The sequence below is a fragment of the Xenopus tropicalis genome, chromosome 3, assembly GCF_000004195.4.
Source record: "Xenopus tropicalis strain Nigerian chromosome 3, UCB_Xtro_10.0, whole genome shotgun sequence".
NCBI classification, from domain to species: domain Eukaryota; kingdom Metazoa; phylum Chordata; class Amphibia; order Anura; family Pipidae; genus Xenopus; species Xenopus tropicalis.
Window position 1 is genome coordinate 92,443,889 of NC_030679.2, and position 27,460 is coordinate 92,471,348.

The following is a 27,460-nucleotide window of genomic DNA, read 5'->3' on the forward strand; positions in this document are numbered from 1 at the left end:
GAATTCAAGTCAAAATTTAAAAAACATACTGCCCAATAGTCCTCCTATTGTTTAGTAAAAATGCCACACTTTTGGCTCACCTAATCAAATATTTACTCAGTCACACTTACTTCACATTTTCTAGAACAGGCAGCCATCTTTAAAAAGGTATTCTCTCTTCCTTTCCCTCCTTGCTTCATACTGCACATGTGTTTCATTCCCTCTCCCCCCCCCCCCCCCCTTCTGGCAAATCCACTTCTGATTGGCTGGTGGGCATGTGTAGCTCAGAACAGGAGACAGGATCAAGTTACACACATGCTCAGAGAATAGGAAGGCTGCCGCTGGCAGCTACAGGAAGGGGAGAGAGATTTCAGTGATGTCACTGTAGTTTTCACACTGCTGTAGGCTGCCAGCACCATATCTCAGAGAAGCAAGCAGGGATCTGGGAATTTAGATATGCAGTAAGTACTTAAAAATAATGCCTTTAGATTTACTTTTAATTTATATTAACCTTTCATTGTCCTTTAAACATTTAAATGCAGGCAGTAACAATATATACACACTGCATTCTGTTAAGCCCTTACATATATATTATATTAAAGACTTGTACTAATGATTTAATTGAAAGAGCTGAAGTTCTTATATCTAACACCTGCCCACTCTCTTGTAAAGGAGGCAAAAGTGGACTGTTTTAAAGGTAAGTGTGGAAATGGCAGAATTTGTGCAGGTGCTTTGAGCGTGTAGGGAACAGCAGTAGCATGAATATTTAACAGCACTGCTTCCCCCGCACCCAAACAGCTCCCCTCAACCAGCCAACTTTCTAATTACACCTCTTCCTTGTCAAGTTCATGCGTGCTGTCTTTAATTAAAATGATTCCAAAGGGATAAAAGGAAGTGATAGAAAAAAGTGACACTGTTTTCAAACGTGTCTGAAACTTCACAGAAACTTGGCAAACAGGCATCAGATGCAGGCTGAGTAATTGGATCATTAACTGTTTTGAAAAAAAATGAATGAAGGCTTCATTGTAAGGGCTTGTACTGACAAGCGTTTGGTCCTGCGCTCCCCTGCGGTGGCGTTCTCCTGCATTCGGCACTTACATGCGTCTGTGTGAGTACAGCCCCATAATGAAGAATGTGGTGTGTTTGTTCCTGTGATCCTCTATGGTGGAATGCAGGGGAATGCTATGGCAGGGGAGCGTACAACCAAATGCTCATTGGTACGAGCCCTAAGCATGTGTTGATCTTGCCTGCAATGCTCAGAAACAGCTTCACGCATGAACAGAATGCCTCTAATGGTATAGACTATAAAACTAATGCATGATTTGAACTGATTTCCAATTAACAAATAATGTCTTAAGAGTATATTGTCCAAGGTTAATAAGATTTTTAATACAATTTTTTTTCTTCCCAGCAGCAACACAAGAAAAGGGTTGTGATTCAAAAAGTATTTTTTATGGGTTTTAATAAATCAACCCATTGGAGGCTAATTTATCAAATTTCAAATTTGTGAATTTTATAGTTTTTTTTAATTCAAATCAAATTTTACCAGACACAAATGTTTGCTTACTTATTAAAAAATCTGAATTGATCAAATAAAACCATGAAAACACATAAATTAATATAATCTGTATCCTATTCATCATTTTCAATGGGTCTATGGGTGAAAAATTAGTGGAGTGGTGGTACCACATGACTTGAAACCATGAAGTTATTTGGCTAAAGTTTGGTGAAAAAATTCGGCAATGGTGAAATGCGGAATTTTGCTGCAAATCCATGCCTGCTGAAAAAATGCACTCATCACTACTCACAAGCTTTTATATTCAAGTTTTTTACTTTTTTGTGCTTAATAAATATTTAATATTTGAATTTTGTAAGCCCTGACTTGAATTCAAACGGTGAAAAATTAGTGGAGTGGTGGTACCACATGACTTGAAACCATGAATTTATTTGGCTAAAGTTTGGTGAAAAAATTCGGCAATGGTGAAATGCGGAATTTTGCTGCAAATCCATGCCTGCTGAAAAAATGCACTCATCACTACTCACAAGCTTTTATATTCAAGTTTTTTTACTTTTTTGTGCTTAATAAATATTGAATATTTGAATTTTGTAAGCCCTGACGAATTCGTGAGTACACAAAAAATTTGAATTGTGGCAAAGTTTTGAATTCAGACATTTTACTTCTTTTAATCATACAATTCAAACAAGAGAACCATCATCATACCACAGTGCTGTGGATTTACCAAGCCACAGTGGACCACAACCCCTTAGAAACACTAAGGGGATAATTTATCATCATCATAATTATGTCATAGTAACATAGTAAGTTAGGTTGAAAAAAGACATACGTCCATCACGTTCAACCATATAGTCATTATGGTTGAACGTGAAGGACGTATGTCTTTTTTCAACCCAACTTACTATGTTACTATGTTATAGTCATTATGGTTGAACGTGATGGACGTATGTCTTTTTTCAACCCAACTTACTATGTTACTATGACATTGATAAATTATCCCCTTAGTGTTTCTAAGGGGTTGTGGTCCACTGTGGCTTAGTAAATCCACAGCACTGTGGCATGATGATGACGATGGTTCTCTTGTTTGAATTATATGATTAAAAGAAGTAAAATGTTAGGCACCCTTCTCGTGATTATAATCACTTACCTGATTCCCCGGCCGGTGCTCCTGCTATTCTACTGCGCATCCTTCGGCCCCAAAATCGCAAAGAAAGAAGATGGAAGGAAGAGGATCACTCGATTGCATGTACCCCGTAAGCCCAGGGTACCAGGTAACTGGTTACAATCACTGAGAGGGTGCCTAACATTTGACAACCATCTCCCCCCCCCCCCCAGTGATTCTACCTTTCCTTCTCCTTTAACCTGAACTTTTGCTAAAGCAGAATTATTGTAGATGTAATTTATAGATGTCTGCCCCTTTATAAAAGTTGAGAAGTTGCTGTAGTTTTCATAGTACCAGAATGTGCTCCATCTAATCTATGACTCCATGGCCATCATACTCTATGCAAAGACAGGTAGGATAATATACCTAATAGTATACCTAAGTGAAAGTTAATTTAAATGAGGTGGATTTTTACCATTCTTTCTGACCTTTGAGTCTGAGTCTGAAAAATGCCACAACTAATGAATAACATTGTTCTCTAGTGGGATTCCGCTTTCTGAGACTAGTCAGATATTATTTAAATCTTGCTAGCAGAGATGTTGCTACCCAACATCAACATAAGACAGTTCATAAACAGTTCAGGGTTATGATTTGTCCCTTCTTCAGGGCTCTCACCTTCCAGGGTTACCTCCACACTCTGGAACACTCAGGCTTCACATTAAGCCTTGCTGACTCCTCTCAGCACTCATTTGCCTGGTCAGGACTCCCTCTGCTCCTCGCAGTGGCAGGAGGCACTCCTAGCTACTTTGGGAGTTCCTAACACAGGCAGCCCTCCTGCCCTGTGGACCGCTCTGAGAGTGACCTTCTGAAGCCTCTTCAATTTGCCTCAGAGGGGAAAAAATGTGTTCCTCTTTGACTCCAAGATGGTAACTGGACAAAGCCCAGGATCAATTTTATGCTACAGGCTAATTTCAGTAACCTTTCTTACTTGCTAAAAAGCCATCCAACCCCCTCTTGAAACTTACTAATTTATCTGCCAGTATGAAGGATTCAGGGAGAGAATTCCACAACTTCACAGCTCTCACTGTAAATGCCCTTTTCAAATCTTAGGATGGAACTCCTTTCCTATAATCATTCTAAATGAATGCCTTCGTGTCTTGCTAAATTGCCAGTTTCTAATCTCCAATATTCTATGTAATAGTGTAACATACAGTGGGGGAACTCATAGAAAAATCCATTTAAAAGTTTGACTTCCTAAGTGCAACATAATGGCTTGGGGGAAATGCCAGGCCAAACAATGCCAAAAATATTTTTTTATATAGGTATATTGTAGAATATACTTACAGGTAATAAAATATGGAAGTCACTTACATAATGCTGGTGCAAAACCTGCCTCTGCAGTCGCCATGGTCTTTTGGGTAAATGCACTCATGTTGAAAGGACAACATGAGTTGGTATCTTTTTCTTCTTTAGATACCAGCTCTTTTTATATTCTAGAATAGGAAAATATCCCTAAAGTTGGCCATACATGGGCTGATAATAGCTGCTTGCTTTCTTCTTCCAGACCTAGTTGGTATCTTATTGACATATTAGATAACTGGAAAACCCCTAATCCTGTAGGCAATTATGAATAATATATGGTGCTGGTTTCACTTTGGGCTAAACATTAATCCTCTCTGTAACAATGGCCTCTTTATTGGAGCTCCCTATAGATCCTATTCGTTCTCTGTCCATGTTTCAAATGAGGGCAAATGTCCCTGCCAGAAGCACAGTAGGAGAGGGATAGCCAATCACAGCCTTGCACTCAAGCAAAGACAGGCTTCAGTACCCTATCAGGTCAGTCTAGCTGATGGGCGGGACTAGTGGGGTTTTGGTAGAAATTCTAAATAAATCAGTCTGAAACAGAACTTTTTTAGGCACAATCCTTCTAAATCTAGAGGAGTATAATTCACTGGTACATTCTTAATTTTTATATATGTCTCCTTTAAGAGCATATTTGTAATGCCTCTCTAAAGGTGCTGCTTATCTGCCCATGCATCGGGACCCCTGCCGGGCCTCTCCAACCAATATCTGGCAGATTGGGGGCTTCATTAGCTTGTTGATGTGGTCCTCACTCCAGCGGCTCCTATACCTGTTGGTATTATTCAATCAATTGGCCCTAGGAGCAGAATTACAGAAAGATCCCACATCTGGGAAAACCCAGGTCCAAAGCATTCCAGATAATAGATCCTACACCTGTACATATCACACTACAGGCTTCAGAAAGCCCTAAACAGATCTCACTTCCCAGGATTTCTATACAAATCATACTGCCCTTCTCCAGCTACTCAGCATTCCTCTACAAAGAGATTGCTAATCCACTTGCAGGAGCATCCAGTCCCGCACCAGCAGATACAGAGACAGTTTTTACCCACAAGCCATCAGGCTTCTGAACTGCTGACATTCTGCCCACACCAACACACACTCCCCATAACTACTGGACTCTTCGCAGTGTCACTTTAAGCAAAGCCACTTTAAATCCTCACTGCACAATTCCAAATATTTCATTGCATTTTTTTATTGTAAATACTTTATTGCACACCTTTATTATATTTAATATTTGTATTTTTTTTTTGTCTATGTAAAGTTGGGAGGAACACGGGTCAAAAAATTAATTATGGTAATGATGCTTCATTGTTATTTGTATATGACACTAAAACTTGAAACCTTGCAGTGCCCCCGGCAGCCCTTATGTCACCCAAATACAGTTCCCTTACAGTGCCTTTGCAGCCTATTTTGCCTCAATAGCTGGTAAAAATGATACTTGAAGCCAGCATTATTATAAACAAAAGCAATGTGATAGAGACAATAAGGAATACATTGCAGCAACTCTTGTTTGAAGAGTGCTGCACATTCTCTGGTATTTTACTCTATGCTGTTACATTCTATGGATGCAGGGCAGCAGCTCCTTGTCACATGGTTCTGTGAGCAGGTTATTGGAAAAACACTCTCTCCTGTGACATCACAACCTCCCACCTGTATGTTGGTCACATGACTGTGACATTGCTGCATACTCACAGGCAATGCACACTAGAATTTTTCATGGCTGAGGTACAAATTGTGCAGTTTTGAAAGATGGAAACAGTTCTAAATGGAGGAGAATGGGAATTAAAGCAATATGGGAGACTTAAGGGAGCAGGACAGAGTGAAGAAACTACATCTTGGAAAGTGAGACAATATGTTCATATGTGAATACTGACTTTTCCATAGAAAGAGATGAGGCATGGTATATGGGCTGTCTGGGAGGGTCTGTCTGTTCATATTCTTGTGGTCATTTCCTTAACCACAGAAATGTTCTGTTACAGAGTACCAGAGGCGGGCCAAGTCAGCTGGGCCCTAGGCAACCCGGCCGGCCACCTCGCCCCCACTGCTTCTCCCTCTACCCCCCGCACACACAAGCAGGGACCTGGTAGAGGGGGGAGCGCGGCATGGCTCAGACTCCATGCAGGGGTTGGCAACAGAGATACCTGTCTAGCACCCCTCACTGTTGCACCATAGGCAGGTGCCTCTTCTGCCAACCCCTAGCTCCGGCCCTGCAGAGTATACATGAAAACTGCCACAGCAAAATGTCTAAATGCCCTGACAAAATATGTGAGGCAGTTTTGCGGGCAGTCAGAAATAGGAGACATTAGAGAGGAAGCAAAGCATCACATGTATAAACACATGTATAAAAGAACATGCACTTTATATAATAAAAATACAGTAAAATACTCTGAACATTTAATTACTCATTGACTAGTAATCTCTGTCAGGCAATATTTCTGAACAACAACTGCACCACCCACCAACTTACCTCACCGAGAATGCGGGGAATTTCAGTTTTACACCAACTGCAGTAACAGAAGTAGTTTAACCCTAATCCAATGTGTATTTGTAGCATACATAGTTAAGTTAGGTTGAGAAAAGTCCATCAAGTTCAACCCTTCCAAACAAACCCCAGTGCACACACATAGGCCCAAACACTCACATACATAAACCATATATACCAACATAAATACTAATTGTATATTTTGGCATCACAATAGCCTTGGATATTCTGCTTGTTCAAGAAATCATTCAAGGCATTCTAAAAAGCATTAACAGAATCTGCTATCACAACCACACTGCCCCTGCCATACTTGTACAGAGTAATCATGTCCCCTCACAAGCGCCTTTTTTCCAGAGAAAACAACCCCAACCCTGACAGTCTAACCTCATAGTTTAAATCTTCCATCCCCTTTACCAGTTTAGTTGCACGTCTCTGCACTCTCTCCAGCTCATGGAGACAGGAGAAGAATAGTTATTGGTTTTCCTAGGGAAATGGTAAATTCCCTAATCAGAACAATCAGGGAAGCATTGAAATTTGCTACAGACCAAAAGAAAGTCAGGCCAGGTAGAGAGTTTGGAAGATGAAAGGCATGGAAGGGTGACCAATGCACAGTTTTTTTGAGATTCACCCTGCTCACCCCCAAGGAGTAGGTGCTCATCTTTCAAGATTTGCAGGGCATGAAAAATATTGCTTTAAAGGGTCTGTTTCATTGTGGAAAGAGGGTACCCTCACAGAATTCAGCAGGAAGCCTCAGACTCCTTTCTTTGTCCTGTCAAAAGTGCCCTCTGATCCTGCAGAAATGTGCTGCTTCTGGGAGATTGGTTTTCTTGCAATTGATATTAGATCTGTGGGAGGACATCCACTGGCGTAGCGTTTGTCCAGTTTTACCCATGCATAGCCCTGTAGTTAGGCTTTTTACACACAGGATAAAGTAGACTGCATTGTATAACTTACAGGAGAATGCTTAATTTGCTATGTGTTCCTGTTGGCTATGTGGTATAGTTACCTGGCTTGTAGTGTAAACGTGGATGCAGGTTTTACATCTTGCATGCAGGGAAGCTAACGTGCCCCTTTTGCTGGGTCATTTGTGGAGCTTCATACACCGTTGTTTAAGGTTTGGAGGATGTATTCATTACAGTAGGGGAGGTTCTGGGAATATATTTTGCAGCCCATCATTTTGTCAAAGGGCTTTAGGTGTGGATTACATGTGACAACAAGGGGGCCCCAGTAATTGTTTGTGGTGTGTTTGTATTGAAAGAAATTGTCCCTGACAATAGTTTTGATGTGGCTGGTGTTGTGTAAAGCTGGCAGTTACTAGTATTTCTGTAGATACTAGCATTTCTGTGATAATTTCTGTGGCTGGTGTATCTGGAGTCAACTGTTAACTAAAATGTAATCTTTTGGAAGGTCTGTCTGAACTAAAGGGTGGTGTCATCTTTTTTGGTAAATGCCTCTTTTTACATCACACTCCTGGCCTTTATATCTTTAGCAAATTCTGTCTAGAAGGGCCTTATGGTTGAGATCATGGGTAGCCAACACCTTCTAATTCAGTTGTAGTTGCTTTTTGGTAAGAAACTGGGTGGAAATAATTTCTAAGTCGTCTGGTGGCATGAATCAATTTTTAATGTAAAAGAAGTGTAAACAGCAAACAAAGCAGTACTTACAAAAAAGATCTTACTACAAGTTTTGAGTTTTCTCAGGTTCAGAGGATAGATCTTTTTGAAGCAGAAAGGAATCTGCTAAATATTTTAAATGGTCTAGAGGCCAATCTAGATCCTTATGTCAGTTCAGTTTCAAATCCTATCATAAGCCCTTCTGAAAATAGTGGTCCCCAGACAACTGAAGTAGAAAAAATGCTTGGAGGATCTGTGAGTGCTAAACATCAGAAACATTTTCTTCCTCTATCAAGACTAACTTTGTTGTAACTTCTAGGATCTTTGGTAAAGAGACAGGCTTCGGAAACTGGTCTCAGAGACTTATTTTAACAGCTCCATATATGGAAATAGGAAAAGGTATATTCCCACTTTTTTCTGACTCAGTAGCAGTATAAAACATGGCGTACAATTCTGAATTTAAAACCAGTGAATTAGTTCCTTCATATTCAACAGTTCAGAATGGAGTCCTTGGAGCCTGTGAGGGCAGAGATTTGTGCAGGAAACTTTATGTGCCTGTTGGACAATGAAACAAATATCATTACATTACCATTGTAAGTTACCATCAAAGTTATTTGAGAGTCAAGGTGATGGGACACCATTTCCAATTCAGGGTCCTTCTATTCAACTAAGCATTGCCTCAAGATTTTTTTCCAGGATTCCAGTGATGATTGTAGGCCTCCTGTGATAGAAAGAAGATGGTTCCATTACTAGGATAATCTCATTTTACCCTCGAGGGAAGTCACAGATATCAGGTGGTGCAAAACTGAGGGGTCGATTCATTAAACCACATTTTTTTCAGAAAAAATCATATTTTTTCTAATTTATAGAACTTTTCGTATTGACCGTGATAATATCATTAAAATTGCACAACTTTTTCGTGGTTTTTGTTAACTTCTGCAAAAAAGTTGTATTTTTCGCGAAGACTACGACCATTTCGTAATTCATTCAAGCTTTGGTATCGTGCCTATCTTTTGGCCAGGTTGGATCTGTAGAGTTCCATTGAGTCCAATGGAAGGCTTCCAAAATCATGCATTGAAGTTTTAAACCAAGAAAGGTTTACCAGTTGTTTACGATCGTTCGGATCTGAAAATTTTGTGACTTTTGGATCGCAACCACAATATTTTCGTATGACTAGGAAAATAATTTTCGTGACATTTTCGGACATGAGAAATTATCGTGGTTACTCCGAATTTTTTCCAATCATGCTTTTAACCACGCATAATTTGTGCTTTCATGAATGGTCCCCAAGTGTCGCTCGCTAGAACTGACTCAAGAAATATTATGGGTGACAAATTTCTTGCTCTTTTAGAGCAAAGACAGCAAGATCTGGTCGCCTTGGTGATGCAGATAAGATAATTTTTTTGTTCCAGCTATTTTGTTTTAAAGGGCTTTAGGGACAAAGTCTGGTAGCATGGGCTCCTTGGCACATGAGTTTTCTCCAGTGGTTACTGATTAAAGCAGGAGGGATTACCTTTCCAAAATGCATATTCAGGTAATGGTGCTGCAGTCCCTGGCAGTGGATGCCTTGGTCTAACCACAGCCAGTGAGTCTATGTAATATCTAGCTCCCTCTGATTCCAAGTGTCCTAAGGAAGTTAGTGGAGGTCAAGTTGTTTTGCATAGCTCCAGCCTGGCTGTGGTGTCCTTGGTTCCCAACTCTGCTCAGGCTGTTGGTCCAGCCCATGTGAAGGATTCCCTACTCCAGGTATTTCTTAAACCTCCCTAGAGCCTTTAGATTTTCTTTAGAAGGGACTGGAGAATGTTTTAAATGTCAGCACCCTAGGATGTAGGTTTCTGTTGCATTTTCAGGAGTCTGACGGTCCTTTTAAATTATATAATTATTTAAAGCAGCTATTTCTGTTGTTTCAGCAAAGCAACCTTCTTCTGTTTAGGATTATTCTTTCTTTTATTTCCTTGTGGTGTTTGACCCTATTTTTAGCACTGGTTACACTTGCTGAAAGAGTTGGTGAACTGTAAGAATGATGTATAAATAGCATGCTTGTTGTTTTAGTGCTATCCAGTTCTTGATATGGATGTGATAAGACTAATCTACCATTCTCTTTAGTATAGTGGTGTGGTAATAGTTATCAAAATCAGAAAGGGCTAGGTCTCCCTCTGCCTTGTCCATTCTCAGCATAGAAAACGTAATATTAGGATGTTTGTCATTCCAAACAAACAGCCTAAAGTTAGTTTGAGAAAATATTTAGAAGGGATCTGCTATGGTAAGGCTAGAAAAATGTAAAGTAGTCTGGGCAGGATATTCATTTATACAGTATATTATATTGTTCATTATATTGTTCGTGAGCCACAGAATCGGATTGTCAGCCCATCTAGACAGATCTGCTGAGATCTTTTTGTGTTTATCTGTATCCAGTTGTTAAGGACTTTAGTCTTTAGTACTCCAAGGTATTGGATAGATTTATTGGACCAAGTATATTCATATTCTAGCAAGTCCTTGTTGTTCACCTTTGGGCAAAGATAAATTGGGAGCGACTGATTTTGTGGGGTTAATTTTAAAGCCCCTACTTCTGATCCCCTTGTACTCATCTGCTGGTTGCCCTGAGATTATCTGCTGCACAAATTTCTGAATTGCTCAGCTTTTTTAATGTAGCTAAAACTAAAATACATTTGTGCAAAACTAATCCCCAATGATTTGATAATCCTGGTAGATTTTTGGTATTCTAGTTAAATTCTCTGGCAATAATAATAGTGGGATTATACTGCCCATGCCTGCCTGTTTTAGTGGCTTTGTCAATCAGCTTCTTTTTTCTTTTAAATATTTAGTGTCTATAATCACAACTTGAAGAGCAAATTTAACTAAAACAGCAGCTTTGATAATAGAGAGCTAAGGACTGAAGAGCATTAGTATGGGTACTAGTTCGTGTAAAGACAGGCAGATTTATAGAATCATTGTTCACAAGTAGTAGGAGAATGTGAGTACTTCCATGTAATCAACCTGAATTCAAAGGGTCTTAAACCAACCTAATACTAGCATTTTGATGTATAACTAGGATTAACATCAGCAACTTTAACTGCAAAAAGAACTTTAATAAGAAAACATATCTCTATATGACACAACTTAAGTAGAAAAGATGGGTCAAAAACATACCCTGGTCCAGTACCCATATAAACTATTAAGCATTTAACTTGTATCTGTTTAAGATAGTTATGGAACAGAAATATGGGCATTTTTGATCAACAAGGTGATCCCACAGGGCAATCCATGGAAATCAAAATGCCCTGCACTGTAGTAACAAGAAATTTGACCTCCACAGGCACTGTGTTTGCTATTTAACAAACAAAACTCCAGGGACCTCATCAATTTAAAGCATCTTTGCTCCACTGGCCTAAGAATTATAGTGGGCATGTACTAAGGGCCAGGGAAGAATTGTTTAGCCAGGTGCTGAAGTGGCCCTCAACTGAGATTTATAATTCCATTCTTGTCTACTACTTTGTTGTGATATACTGTAGATCTCTGTTATAGCCGGTCCTCGTTTTCACTGAATAGTATTAAATCATGGACTCAAAAAAGGGATGGGGTATCTTGAGAAATAGGCAGGGTCTTGGGCATATGAGGTGTGCTATGGGACAGCTATAAGTCATAATTTGTCCTGCATTTGATAATTCAGATATTGGGACGTATGCTTTACCCTCTATATGTTTACACTATTTGAAGCATTTCATTCACTTCTAAATAAAAGACAAAATAAAATGTATGGTTCAAATAGATTGTTTGGTGCTATTTATATATTGTTTTATTTTATTTTAGATCTTTAACACCAGTACAAAATCTGGTAAACTTATATTGACGATCCTAAACACAGGTCATTTTTTCATTTCTCAGGAGCATATGATGCTGGTAAGAAACATACGTTATTATTTCATTTAACTATTTCATTAAACTTCAGGTAGCTAAGGTTAAGGTTATACCAAATGCAGAAAATAAAGACGCTCAACGAGCGTGACTGTAATGGATTTCTCAAAGGAAATAAATTAAATAAAATTAAGAATAAATATAAGTGGTGTAATAACTGAATTAATAGCTAGCCAAATAGACAATGAAAATTGACTGCTAAGTAAATAATCTGACCACCTAATTATGTTAAAGTATAAGGAGGTAAAATAAATACCAAATTATTAAGTATGACTCGGGTGTGCAAACCCCGAGTCAGTCGCTTAAGGTTCAAATATTTGTCTCAGGTGGTCCAGAAGCAGAGAAATCAAAAAGCTCACCAGAATTCCGTAGTGGTCCGGGTGCTGAAGCCCCGAACCCGCAGCTGCATTTTTTGCTTTTAAACATGTTGGAATAAAGTTCGAGTTTTAACAGATCCCTTCGAGTCCGGAGTGCTTGACGTCCTATTTTCTAGATTTATACCAAATGCAAGCAATTCTTTAAGCTTTGTGGCTAGGTGAACCAAATACCAAGCCTTTAATGTCATATGATTTTCAAGCCCTGGATAACAAGCAGTGGCAATTTCATTTGTTTACGTATTATACCAGTTTGTTGATATTATTTTGATTTTATATATAAATATAGGGTTCAGTTTTGGTTGGTATATGACAAAATCTTTTGTGAAATATCCAGTACTGAGTCAAAATCTTAGAATTAAGCCAAATCTTAAATGAAATCCCCACTGCTTGTGAGGGGGAGAATAGGATACAGAGGATAGTAGTTTAGCTCACAGGGTGATACGCTTAAAGTATTACTTTGTGCTAACTATTACAATGAAGATGATTGGAGCTGGGAGTCTTTGTTGGAGGAAGCCAGCCAACCAACCTTATGGCGTTAAAATTGGCTAGGCATCTCCTTGCAGTGCATGTTAACTAATGCGTGCAAAGGTTTTCTGAGTGAAACAACTGCTGGTTGTTGTGTCTACAACTAGTTTTATTTGTTAATGGATAAGATTCAGACTAGTTTGATTAAAGGTTTCTGCGAGGTCACGAACTTCTGTCAGGTGTGGCTGTGGTGTTAAGGTATACCATAGACCCTTAAAAAATGTATAATTAAATGCTGCATTTCTTAATGAATCAGATGAAAGTGGGGGTGCACCAAGTCCAGGATTTGGTTTGGAACTAAGCCACATCCAAACACTTTTTTCCAAGAACAGATTTGGACAAACCCTTGGAATCCAAACCCTGAGACGTGTAACTAAGAACATTTTCTTCACCGATGAGGCCATTTTTCATAGCTTATTGTGGTTTCTGCTAAATATAATTTTGCCTATTGCTTTATTATGAAAACATCTATGGTTATTGTTATTTCTTGAGCTTAGTAGGACAAACAGGGAAACTGAAGCTATTCTACATTTAGTCCTTGTGAGGTAGATAATTAGATAAGCAGCATAAAACCCTCTCCTTTGTGACTGTTTCCTTATGCAGGGGGATTATCTGTGCACTGGAAATCTAATTGTGTACCTCACAAGGACCAAACATGTAGTAGCTTCAGTTCCCCTGTTTGTTCTGCTTAGCTCAAGAAATGACAAAAACCACAGATTTGTTATGATTAAAACAATAGGCAAAATGTATGTACAGCACCAGCCCTAATCATTGCCCTCAGCTGAACAAGGGACGATACTGCCCCTTTTAATCCTCTTGCAGAGCATTTGTTTATTCTGCATCTGAAAATTTTTGATTTGGCACATCCCTAGTTGAAAGTGAGTGTACGACAATCCAAACCAGGAGTGACCTTGATTTAGTTGCCCACTTATATATTTCAATACATGTACAAACAATCTCTGTTCTGTTTTAAAAGGAGTGCATTTTCTTAGTAGGCACAAAATGTCCTTTAATATATTGATATTGGTGAGTGCAAAGCATCAATTTATTGTTTGTATGTATTATGTGGTCACACCCTGCATCCTATGGTTTACATTAAATAGTTTCTCTTTAGCTCTGAAGTTTTGTGTCAAACTATTAACCTTTTTCTCCAAGCAAACAAAGGAATTATTTGGTTTGCAAAGGTAATTAAACAGCATCACCTAGTGACATCTAGTTGCTATTACAATATATAATGAAAAAGCTACTTTGTTGATAGATAAACAAGTACCATTACAAGTACCATTTAGCAGCAACAGATTCAAACAAAAAAATGGGAAATATTAAAACTTGAGTAAAACTTTGTGCAATGTCCCCTGTCACTTTCTGTTGTCCCTACATGAACTGATGTGAGCAGCTCCTAACACTAAATAATTGCATTTCTGGTCTCTATTTACAATGTAGGCATACACATGATCATGATAATTGGGTATATAACCCTTTGTTAATTAGTAGCCTTTAAGACTATCACAAACAAGTGATTTCTAATTACACTATAACCAATATGATATATACATTAATGTAAGTAACGTAGCAGGAAGTAAAGCCTTGCAGGTACATTACCTTGTTCCTTTTTTGGTTGGCAATAACTTTAAAATGCAGTGTCTTTAAAGGGGTAGTTCACCTTAAATTTAACTTTTAGTATGATGCAGACATTTTCTTGTTTGAGGTTTCTGGAATTTAGAATAAAAAGTAACTTTTATGTTCCAAAATTCTCAGTTTTGGAGATTGTGGTTATTTAGGGCTTATGTACCCAAAATTGCCATAATGTAGCAACCCATAACAATCATATATTTGCTTTTAGTATTCTACCTGCAGCAGACTGCCAAAAGCTTAGTGCTGAGTGGTTGTGGTGGCTTTACTTTACTGCTAACGATATACTCTTATTATTGCTTGTCCTCTCCGCGAGCATCACTGATATAGTTGTCAGGGTTGCAGAAATATATAGCTGTTATATATATATATATATATATATATATATATGTTTATTATTTTCTATTTTGCATTTTGTACATTTGTTTCATATTACTGAATTCCAACATTATAGTCATAATTGATATACCCATTTTGGCACACAGTTTACTATATTACCTATGCAAACATAACTCATATATATTGTAAATAAACAAACTGCATTAAGATCACTTGGCATGTAATAACTATAGACTAATACTGACATCAAGCTGTTAAGAAGCACACTATCCCAACAGGAATCTCTGCTTTCTGCAGAATAAATCTAGTGTTCTTGGTGGTGCTAATGTGGCGAATCTATTGGCAGTAACATGCCAAAATGCCTTTCCTTCTTTAAATTGAGAATTTATGGTAACCTATTATGAACATCAATTATTTTTATTTTTCCTTTTTGAAAAAAAGGTTAATTGCTCTTACTTTCTGATTGGTTATCCTTTCTTTAAGCGTGTAAGACTGTATAGAGAGTACCTTGCATTGAGTTAATAACACTTCTGCTCTTATGTTGCCTCCTTTTGTGGGATTCCTTTGAGCACTGGCTTAATTCCAACAAAAATTGCAAATAATAATACTGTTTCGGAATTGGCTCTAGATTTTTTGCTAGATCATTACCAGCTTATGAATATAGCAAAAGAAAAAAATTACCGGTATTTCACTCATTGAGTTGTGCCTTCTAAAAGTGAAGGTGATAATTACTAACATTTTATTGACAGCAATAGCCAAACTTAGTTTCTCATTGGAATTCCAGATGAGGAAATGACACAGGATGCTTAGGAAAAGCAGGCCTAGACATGATCACTGTGAAAATAATCTACCCATTAATCTCACAACCAGAGCATGATAATGATAGAATATAATGTGGAGGGTCAGTGGCTGTGCACACCTCAAGCAGAATATGTCATGTAGAGGGACAGAAAGTTCTGAGATTGTCATAATCCATGCAATCCTAGCTCACATCCTAAACCTTGACTCTGTCAATAACACTTCATTAGAGATGTTTTCCAGCAAGCAAAAGTCACTGACAACTTATTCAAGATAACAAGCCTGGTTGGCAGAATTAGTATAGCTTCAAAAATGTCTCCTTGCGTTGGACATTGCCTACGTTTGCAAGATCAGCTCAGAAATGACTAGTCTTGTAACAAGACACAATGTTTTACGTCAGTTAATTTCTCAAATTTATATATACATTTGGACAAACAGTTTTTGTTTTTTCATGTCACGTTTTAAATTTAGTAAAACGGATTGATTTTCTGAGCGAGCCCTCCTCCCCATCAGTGAAATACGCCCTACCCTATCTTTATGTTTATAGTTTAATCACATTTAGAGCAGATCCCACTTGTACATAATTCTTGGTTGCACGCTGAAGTCTTGCAAACACACTGAAGAAGCAAATGGAAAGTAAAGTTGACCAATAACAATATCCAGTTCCATCTTAAGAAACAGTAAATAATATTATGCTACTACGTTAAGACATTGCATAGAAAGCACTTAGTTGTCCATATTTCTCTTGACTGGGATCATTGCCACTACCAGTCAAAGCACAGCTAAACAAAGGAACCTTTGACCTGATAGATCCATCGGGGATATGTAACCTGAGAATGCAAGACATTTCAAATTTCTAGAACTGATCCAATTATAACCCATAATATAGCTTTTCCCAGTATATTTTAGTCATTCATCAGTATATTTTAGTCCCTATTTTCTTACGAAAATACAAGACTACAAATGCCAGGTAGTTTTCTTGAATGTGCTCCTAAGAGGGACCTTATTCTTATTATTCAGGACATACAGTGCAGTAAAGATCCTGTGCCTGTGCCAATGCATTTTTGAGCATCCAAAAGGATGATGTAAATGTTAAAGAATGTATTAACATATTTTGAATTCTCCAGAATCTCTTCATTTCATTGTATGGTCACCTTGCTCATAGTGGCCTTTTGCAAAACAAAAAAACACATGAATATTTGCAAAAAAAATAATAATAATAATTGCAGTGAGTTTTCTACCTACTCTGCAGTGTCATCCTTTATTTGTATTTGTGTTCATTGCAGACGTAGATCCAGCTTTATTATTATCCTTTATTTATAGAGCACTAACATATTAAGAGAAAATTAGGAGCCTTTAGGGCATTTTTATTTACACTGGTACTAAATGTAAGATTATCCCAGTTCCTAAGCTCTCAACAAGTGGATCCATAAGAAGAAAACAAATCCCCATTTGCTTAGATTAAGCTGTTTCTGGAAGATTTAAACTATGAGGTGAGACTGTCAGGGTTGAGGTTGTTTTCTCTGGAAAAGAGGCGCTTGCGAGGGGACATGATTACTCTGTACAAGTACATTAGAGGGGATTATAGGCAGATGGGGGGTGTTCTTTTTTCCCATAAAAACAATCAACGCACCAGAGGTCACCCCTTTAGATTAGAGGAACGGAGCTTCCATTTGAAGCAGTGTACAGTAAGTGGTTTTTCACGGTGAGGGCAGTGAGGTTGGGGAATGCCCTTCCTAGAGATGTGGTAATGGCAGATTCTGTTAATCTTTAAGAGGGGCCTGGATGAGTTCTTGAACAAGCATAGTATCCAAGGCTATTGAGATACTAATATCTACAGTAAGTATTAATGTTGGTATATATGGTTTATGTATGTGAGCGTAAAGATAGGTCCAGGGCCGCCATCAGGGGGGTACAGGGGGTACAATCGTCCTGGGCCCGGACGATTTTAACTTTAAAAGGGGGCCCAGCCATGCTAAAGTTTTCTTATTAGCTCGGGCCCCCTTTAATCAGTTCTGGGCCCTGTCATTGGTGGTCAGCGGGTGATCCTATTGGTTGGTTGCGCCCCGTGCGTACATGTACGTCAGTACGCACGGGGCGCAACCTTATAAAAGGGCCTGTCTTCTTTCGGCACTCAGAAGTGCAGAGGTGTCGTCCAAGAAGGACCTCGCCGGGGCAGTCCGCCGCCGCTGAAGAAGATGATGCCGGAGGAGCCGTGCTGTGCTGGCTACCAATGTACTGGGGGGGTACAGCTGGCTACCAATGCATTATGGGGGCACTGCTGGCTCCCAATGTACTAGGGGGGGGGCTGCTGGCTACCAATGTACTAGGGGGGGCCCTGCTGGCTACCAATGTACTGGGGGGGGCCTGCTGGCTACCAATGTACTACGGGGGGCCCTGCTGGCTACCAATGTACTAGGGGGGCACTGCTGGCTACCAATGCATTAGGGGGGGCCTGCTGGCTACCAATGTACTGGGGGGGCACAGCTGGCTACCAATGTACTAGGGGGGCACTGCTGGCTACCAATGTCTCATGTCTGTGAGTCCTTTGTACTGCTGGGAGGGGCCCCGTGATTTCTGATGGCGGCCCTGGATAGGTCAGTATAGGTTTGTGTGTGCTCTGGGGTTTGCTTGGAAGGGTTGAACTTGATGGACTTTGGTCTTTTTATAACCCAACTTAACTATGTACCTATGCTTCTAATGCAGACAGTGTATTTTTTCCAGGAAGGTTTTTCCCTAATTTCAGCACAAACATGGCTAAAGGTGTTAAGAAAATCTGACTGGCTTCTGTTTGGGTCAAATTCAAAGGTATGTTTTACTTAACTATACCATATAAAACAGTAACACATAATTATTATTGACCTTACAGAAACTAATAATTCTTTTTCTTAGTGTGTCAACTATCATCATCATTTTAATATAGTCTGGCCAATGAAAATGTTAAATCAGTGAGTGATATGAGTGGCTTACAATGCTACAGTAATAATGTGGTACAAGGTGCCAACAGTAACTAATTTACTGCATACCTCTACCAATGTGTGTTTAAAACATGTAAATCTTAGTGCCACCATATCAAGATTAGTAGTACTACCAAACATATGTGAGAAATGCACCCATGGTCAAGTATACAATAGAACACATATAAGAAAAGGAATTAAAATATTGTGATCCTATCCTTAACTACTAAAGCATAAGACAGTTGTGTTTCCTGCCCCCCATACTGTTATATTTAGCCATAGGTTTGTTAGCACTTTATAATTAGCTCTAAATCTAATATTGTCATTTTACGGACAGGGGAGCATAGTAAGCTTAATCTTTTTGCAGACAAGATGACCCTTATTATTTCCAGACCTTTGATCCCTTTACCCAACCTTTACCAAATTCCAGAAAATATTAAAGGCTTATTTAAAACTGCAAGTGCACTAAGATGGATGCAAAGCCAAATGTTATTAATTAAAGGTATTTGCACATAAAGAACAATCCTTGTACGTTTGCATACTGGTGTTAACCCCCAATGCATCTGTACCTGCCTCTTCTGATTAATAATGTGCAGTGCAATCACTGAACCCTGGTAATAATTACCGCCAGCCTGGACTTGGCAGGAATTCCAGGCTTCCCACCGTGGGTTGTGTCAATAAGCGCTGCAGACTTGCACACAATAAATTGGATGCTAATGCTGTTATTGATGTGAGCTTGAAGTGACGCAATAACCACTCTGAAAATGCATCTGCAGCTGCTCTAGGTTAATGAAATTGCACCCATGCAATAGCATTTGTTTTTACACATCTAGCACAATTGATGTGGATGTAACTTGGCACGTGGATACGACAATGGAATTGTGGGAACAAATTCTGCATTGTGGAGGAAAGCAGTAATTTGCATTCCCAAACTGCATTTTGCGTACTGGACATACCTAGCCAGGAGGGTGGTGCCCATAACACACAGGCTGTTAACATGTTGATATCACGTTTGATTATTGTGAGATTTCAATTAGTAGACTGGCCAATTAGTTGTGGTATGTGTGAGAGATGCAATGGAAAAGGTCATTGTTTGGTGTATTTCCACCAGTGTTTAATGGCTTAGGAAAAGCCAAATGAATAGGTCCCTGGAGTAAAGGGAGGGTTAATGGGTTAGGTCAGTGATCCCCAACCAGTGGCTCAGGGGCAACATGTTGCCCCCCAACCCCTTGGATGTTGCTCCCAGTGCCCCCAAACCAGGTAGTTATTGTTGAATTCCTGACTTGGGGGCAAGTTTTGGTTGAATAAAACAAGATTTCCTACCAAATAAAGCCCCTGTAAGCTGATATTGTGCATAGAGGCTGCCTAATAGCCAATCACAGCCCTTATTTGGCACCTCCATGAACTTTTATAATGCTTGTGTTGCTCTCCAAGTCTTTTTACATTTGACTGTGGCTCACGAGTAAGAAAGGTTGGGGATCCCTGGGTTAGGTCCTCCATTCCAAACTCCCTTTAAGGTTTTGTTTTGGCCAGCTGTAGGGAGCTGCCTGATTAGGCTGCAGGTGAGCAGCCAATAAAAGGGCTGTATGATTTACAGAGTTGGAATTGAACCTTGACTGAGTGAAGGTCACTCTCAGAGCAGGGCACAGGGCAGGAGGGCTGCCTGTGTTAGGAACTCCCAGAGGAGCTGGGGGTGCCACCTGCCACTGCAGGGAGCAGAGGGAGTTATGACCAGATGGTTGAGTGCTGAGAGGAGTCAGCAAGGCTTAATGTGGCACCTGAGTGTTCCAGAGTGTGGAAGTAACCCTGGAAGGCGAGAGCCCTGAAGGAGGGACATATCACAACCCTGAACTGTTTATGAACTTATGTCTTATGTTTCTGTTGGGAAGAATTGGCCCTAAATAAACCTGAGTTTTGCCTGAAGACGTGGTGTCCCTGTCTCTATGCTCCAGATCCTCTGCGTGCCTGCCTGCCTACCATTGCTAATTCCCCCAAAATTGCGTGTACAGGCATTCAGCATGTCACATATGATACAGGTCAATTAATGGTATTTTTCTCAACACTGGGAAATACATTTTTATTTTGTGCTATTGGTAGAATTGTCACATTATTTGAGGTTTATTTGTTGCAACATAAAAGAGGGAAAGGGCTATCCTGCCCAGTGGATTCATGTCACACACTGTAAATATATATATATATATAACTTTAAATACTAAAACAAAAATATAGTAGAAATATAGTAGAAAGAGTGCCGCACACACAGGGACTTGATACAAAAGAAAAAGTGGTTTTATTGAAAAAATGCCAAAATTTATATATATATATATATGGAGAGTTTGGAGTGCGGATCGTTATGTGGCTATATTATATATATATATATATATATACACACATATATATATATATATATATACACACATATATATATATATATATATATATACACACACACACACACACACACACGACAGTGTGACAAAGTTCACTTGGGAGGTTAATCTCTGATTTACGAAGCAAACTTTCTGTCCCAGAACAGTGATATAACAATGACAAGTTCCATTACTGATATCAAGGATTAAGGATTCCATTAACATTTTTTCAAAGCCCTCTTATAACCTTTGCATAATATGGCAGCCAAATGGTTGTAAGCGATACTGACAGGGAGCAGGTTCAAGACAATCGGGGTTCCTTTTTAGCATTTGTGTGACATTCCACACTACTGAGAGGCCTGGGGCCACTGGGATTGTGTCACAGACACTGATAGCTAAGCCTTTTTGCTAGTGATAGAAATGATATGATTAACAAATGATATTTTACAATGCGCCAGAAACACATACAGGCCTTTTGTTATTCCAGTGACGTTTGGTAATAGAAAAACAAGGCCAATGGTAGGAAGCTCTGGTGTGTCTTCGTCATTTATAATTAATCAATTAAGTAAACTGTGCCAAATGCATGTGTGTAGAGGTCCATCTAGTGGACTGCACAATAGCTGCACTTACATAGAAGCTGGATAATCTGTGCCACAGATATTCTCTGTGGTTTTCTAAAGAGGAAATGAACTTCTTTTCTGATTGATGGGTGTAAGTGGAAATAAATGTGTACCCAATAAGAAAAGAGAGTATCTGCTTCAAGGCCCTCCTAAACTCTGGTACATCACAAATAGAGATAAATTAAATTAATTGATGGCCTAGAAGATACAGAGCTGGGTTACATTCTCACCAAGTAGATCTGTCTCAGTTCAAAGGATAATTTGCTTCTGGGTCTGCTATATACAGTATAATTCTGTAATATAGGATCCTGCTATATATGTGTATATAGGAGTCTGCTATAAATGATTCTATATATGATGTATATATTTCTGCTGTAAATGATCATCCTATATATAGGTATATTTAAGTCTGCTATATATATATATATATATATATATATATATATATATATATACACACACACATACATACATACATACACAGTAGTTCTGCACTATATGGACATATAGGAGCCTGATATATATATATGGATACATTCAAGTCTGCTGTAGACATTCTAAATGGTGGATATTTCAAGTAATGGTGTTTTCCGCAGTCATGCCATTAGAACACATTAGACACAACTAATGTCTTAGTCGCGAGGTGATTCAAAGTCTTCTTTGCAAGGACATTTCCCGCTGCCAACATTTACACTGACAAAATATCAAACCATGGGCCGTGCCTGAAAGTAAGGACAGACGCCAACTCCAACACTCCAAGTGTACATGCTCAGTTAGTAAGACTATGAGTCAGCTTCCTGCTGATTGGCTCAGATCCACATTCCTAAGGGGGGGAGTGAGTTCTTAGCATTCTTGAGGGAGGGGGGAGCAGGAAAGAGCAGAGAACAGAGAGCTGCGTGTCTCTGGCATAGGAATTACAGACACAATTAATCTTTTTTTCAGAAAGTGCAGCGTTTCTGTGAGTGCTTATGGCTGTATTTACATAGACCTTTCTGATAAAGCTTACTTAGTTTTTACCTTTCTTTCTCCTTAAAGCCTTGTCAGCAATTGTCCTTAGTGATGGGTTCTATGCTGGAAGCTTGGTGTAGCTTAACTTGCCACAGTACGTCTATTTTTATTCATGTGGGTCCGTGATGCAGGAGAATATCACTGAAAAAATAAAAATATCATGCAAACGGGGCAATTTACCAAATTGCCTTTATTTTTTACAGAAAGGGCTATTGCAATCGGTTGTCAGAGGATTCTCACTCAAACACAGCTTGCACGAGTGTTTTGCAGAAGAATTCCATAGCAGTTTTGATTTTAAGCTGCTAAATAACAAGCTGTTTTTTTAAGAGTGCATACTGTAAACATTTCTTCCTTACCCTTATAGCAAAAGTCCCGTATTTTCAAGGTCCAGTTCACTGGGGAATCAGAGGAGAAACGCATGGAAAACTGTCATAGCTGCTTACAGAAGTTACAGGTGTTCATAGATCTCCAGGTAAGCAACAATTAAAACAATATAAAGCAACCACCACTAAAAACATGCAGCCCCTGACTTGATCATTAAACTCCCAGCATCATACATACATGCAATTGTAATTCAGCATCAGCTGCAGTACAATTTACCCTTATTTTTTATTTTGGAACCAGGATATATATATATATATTCATATTGCACAGAATTTATCTGACGTTTTGGTCCTATTCCTCTATTGTGAATGAAACGTTGTATAAATTCTGTGCAATGTGTTCACAATAAAGTTGTGATTGTTTTTATAGGGTGTGCCAGTCTTGCAATAATCTTTTTGTATATATTTTTATTTATTGTAATAAATAATATAATATATCATAATATATCATATAATATATCATAATATATCATATAACTAATATATCATTAGTTGGTTCATTAACTAAGCAGGTTCGGAAATTAAATCTGCCAAAACACCATGTCCAAGGAGATCCTTCTTATTTGTAAGCCAAAACAGTCACAATAAAGGGGGAAGGAAGGGAATCATAAACCGATTATCTAATTATCTACCACACAATAACCAGAGTTGCTTTAATTATTCCATTTGTCCCTTTTAATTCAAGAAATTACAAAAACCATAGAATTTTCATGATTAAAACTATAGACAAAAATGTCAAGCCCTGCACTCTTGTGAAACAAGGGGGTATAGTGTCCCCTTAAGCTGCATCCTCACTGGCCAACATAGCTTTATTCTAAGATAATATAGATAAAAATACATTATTTCCTTTTCTTACAGAATTGTTTTCTGATGGAGTCATCACATTACAGACCTACAGATGGGAGTGTGCCAATCAAGCAGATCACACAGGTAGTGGCAAGTACTGTATGTCTCAATAAAATTCTTTGGGCATGTTTTATCAAATTATGAAGTAAATACTTATTTCCAGTAATTCAATCAGCACAGAACTGTTATGAAATGACTGGAAAAGCCTGTGTTCTTGTTTTAATAAATATCAATGGGCAATGTTAAAAACAATATAAAGGACATGTGAAGGGTATTTTACCAGGAGGTGCGTAAATATTAAACTAAACATGCTTAAATAACATCCCTAAATTTTCCCCCAGGCCCAAGTGCTCCTATTATTAAAAAAAAAACTGTACTGGCCAGTGGGGGGAAAAAAAAACCTCCTAAAAATTATATTCATAAAGGGAAGTTAAAATAAAATCTTAATAGGGACATAAAACAATAGTGTATGGAAACAAGAAGAGGTTAATAAGGGTCACAATGGGCTGGCATGGCACTGGGAAAAAACCTGGTGAGCCCTGACAACACCGACCCAGTCTGAAAAGCTGGCGCTCCCCCAGTTGCAGAAAAGTATAAGGTACAAGCATTCAGGGGGGGCTGTAAGCTGATGGCAGTGTACCACCCCAGGGGCCCCACGCTCCAGCCCATTATCCCCAACCAGTGGTTCGTGAGCACCATGTTACTTCCCAACCCCTTGGATGTTGCTTCCAGTGGCCTCAAAGCAGTTGTGTTTTTTTTTTTTTTTTTTTAATTCCTGGATTGGAAGCAAGTTTTGGTTGCATAAAAACCAGTTGTACTGCCAAACACAGCCTCCTGTAGGCTGCCAGTCCACATAGGGCCTACCACATAGCCAATCACAGCCCTTATTTGGCATACTCATTAACATTTTTCATGCTTGTGTTACTCCCCAACTCACTTTACATTTGAGTGTGGCTCAAGGGTAAAAAAGGTTGGGGATCCCTGCTCCAGCTCGATGCTGTAAAGGCATTAACCCATACTGTTTGGCTCAAAATTTCTATGAACATAGCAAAAGGCCAACTAAAAATCATGTTCATAATAGGCTAACAAAACACTTTGCCTACATTTAAAAAAAATGTAAGTACAATTAGGAAATCCTGGTAAAAACAACAAATTTTGAAAAATTTTAAGTGAAAGCAAATTATTCATGCAGAGAAAATACTAAGAACCCATTTTACTCATCCCGATTTGCGCTCCAGTTACTTATGATTCCAACTTGGCTTTGATCCCACTTCTGTTTAGTTTAAATGTATTTCTTGCAAGCTAAAAGATGCTACCACTGGGCAATGTAAATCATTCTTAAATATCGCTCTTTTTATTTCCAGTGTGTTATGAATCAACAGAGCAAGGGGCTGGACACTTCTGAGAATCCTGTCGCAGGCTCAGAAGAGTTAGGGATGTTCATCAAACTGTGCCTTTTGGATGAGCACTTTCCTGTATTTGTTGAGTCAGTAGAAAAAGAGCTGCACAAAGTGGCACAAAACAGAGTTCATACAGTCAGAGAAGAATAAGATGCAAATAATTATTTATTATTGGTTTTATTGATGTTATGTTTAACAGGTGTATTTACTGCACACATTATCACACTGCAAATACAGAATAATCCACAGGATCATGCAACTAGAAGAGCTCCCTCTGCCCCTTAAAGATATTACAGCTTTGATATACACACATATATAAATCTAGTTGCATAGAATATAAACATGCTATGACCAAAAAAGCAAAATAATCTTTAAAACAATCCAAATTAAAACACAAACCCTGTTGAGAAGAAAAATATATATATATATAAATTATAAAAAGTTTTTCTGCATGAATGTACATGTTGGGCATAACAGTGCAAAAAGGATTTCAGAATATACATGATTCAACTATAAGACCAGTTCTAAAGCACCCTGCCTAATATAGTCGCTGACTTTTCTTAACTAGCTGCGGGAATTATATTAAGATCACCAACAAAACAAGCAAAAGCTTTCGACTAAACCTCAATAAAAGGAATGGTTTATCTGCCTAGATATACTAACCAAAGATGCTGAACGTTTCTGGGTAGGAAAATGGGTGACTGCAACCTGCAGTTTGGGGGCATAAGCCTAGGTTCTCAGAAAGGGTGCGATTGTTAATCCCTTGCTGTGCGAAAGTGCTGGAAATTTGGAAAAGGGAAGTGTGATACTGGGGCAAGGAATATCATTCATAACAACCTAAATGTGAAGTACTAAAAAGCATGTGGTTCTATTTGGTGCCACATACATGGAGCATTATGAGCTACCCTATATAAACTTTTGTCTATCAGTAGTAAAAGCTGCTATAAGCACAATCTGTGCATGCACTTGAGGAATTTGTGCACTGAAATGGGTGATTGGGATAAAGCATCAGTATACATTAAGGGTTTTGGAAATTCAGCACAACTACATTAAAAACATTAAAAATGCAGACAAAATCATACAAACATAACTAATGCTGCATGCAGAACATCTCAGTTGTCCTCAACCACATGTTTGGAAGGCTCATTAAGGTCTATCAAGTTGTAGTGGAATATTTAGATTCAGCACATAGCTGTACGCACTCTTAAACTGCAGATCTTCAACGCTTCATCCATTCTGTCATCTCAGAGGCGGTATAAGGCATGCTTAAGAAATGGTTTGGTAACTTCAGTTGCGATACAACATATACAAAAAGGGATACTGAAGAAATCTAAAGTTTGACTTCAGAATCAGCTCTTCAGATGGATGTTCAGTTGAAGTGTGGCCAAATCCATAAAGCTCTGAATATTAGGAGGGAAGCAGCATTAAAGGAGCAGACCCATAGAGGAACAAGCAGATTAAATTGTAGAGCAAAGTTCTTCTGTTAGCGAACCCAGGCACATTAATATAGAAACCTCCACAGACTGTTTTGAGTAGTCTTTAAATCCCTCTCTTGTTTCATGGGATCAAAGAACGCAGGTAGGTAAAGACTAATTCAAATCTGATGGTGCACCTCTAAAAAGCCAACAAACAGACAAGACATGTAGCTTACTGAAGGAACATCCTTGGACAACAAAACTAATAAAAACATACACTACATACATACTTGTACACAGAAGCTATCACTGCCGATATATTACAGTACAAGATAAATCCAAACTGGTGTATATTCAGCAGAAGTACACTCACAATTGTATGGCAAAAGTGACATCTGCCGATATACACCAGAATATCTTGCTTAGCACTCACTATTGTATGGCAATAGTGACATATGCTAAGCAAGAGAAAGTGAAGCAAATCAGTAGAAAGACAAATAATCTCTTCACTTCTCTCATTATCCTTGTACATCTGCAGTAGCACAACCCATATGACACTGCCGATATCAAAGGACTGAAGAAAAGATGGATGCAGAGAGGAGTTGAAGAGATGCAAAGGAGAAAAAATACGGGAGTGGAGTTAGCTCTTGGCCTGAAAGTGCGCATTGGAGTATATTCAGACCAAGAAGCGAGACTAGCTTGTACTAACAGTATAAGGCACTTACCAATTAACTCAACAGGATGTGGCGCACATGGTTTAGAATGTTTCTCCATCAAATGAAATACACCAGTGGAGAAAACATTACATGTACCATCAGC

The 27,460-nt window shown here is 38.7% G+C and overlaps 2 protein-coding genes across 7 annotated transcripts in view; one reads left to right on the top strand and one right to left on the bottom strand.

Moving 5' to 3' along the window:
• The first annotated feature begins 5,561 nt into the window (after positions 1 to 5,561).
• On the top strand, positions 5,562 to 26,302 carry rec114 (REC114 meiotic recombination protein). Its single transcript, XM_031899132.1, has 6 exons — positions 5,562 to 5,804; positions 11,868 to 11,957; positions 18,368 to 18,451; positions 22,962 to 23,069; positions 23,839 to 23,910; positions 25,191 to 26,302. The coding sequence occupies exons 1-6, from the start codon at positions 5,712 to 5,714 to the stop codon at positions 25,374 to 25,376; spliced, it is 633 nt and encodes a 210-aa protein (XP_031754992.1). The 5' UTR covers positions 5,562 to 5,711; the 3' UTR covers positions 25,377 to 26,302.
• Positions 25,374 to 27,460, bottom strand: part of nptn (neuroplastin) — a 40,662-nt gene continuing 38,575 nt past the window's right edge. For 3 of the 6 annotated variants that reach the window (XM_012966685.2, XM_012966684.3, XM_012966682.3), the window contains one exon: positions 25,374 to 26,840. The gene's annotated coding sequence lies outside the window, so the exon portion shown is untranslated. The remainder of the gene's footprint in view (positions 26,841 to 27,460) is intronic. The other 3 variants (XM_031897995.1, XM_012966681.3, NM_001044493.1) reach the window with 2 other exon arrangements.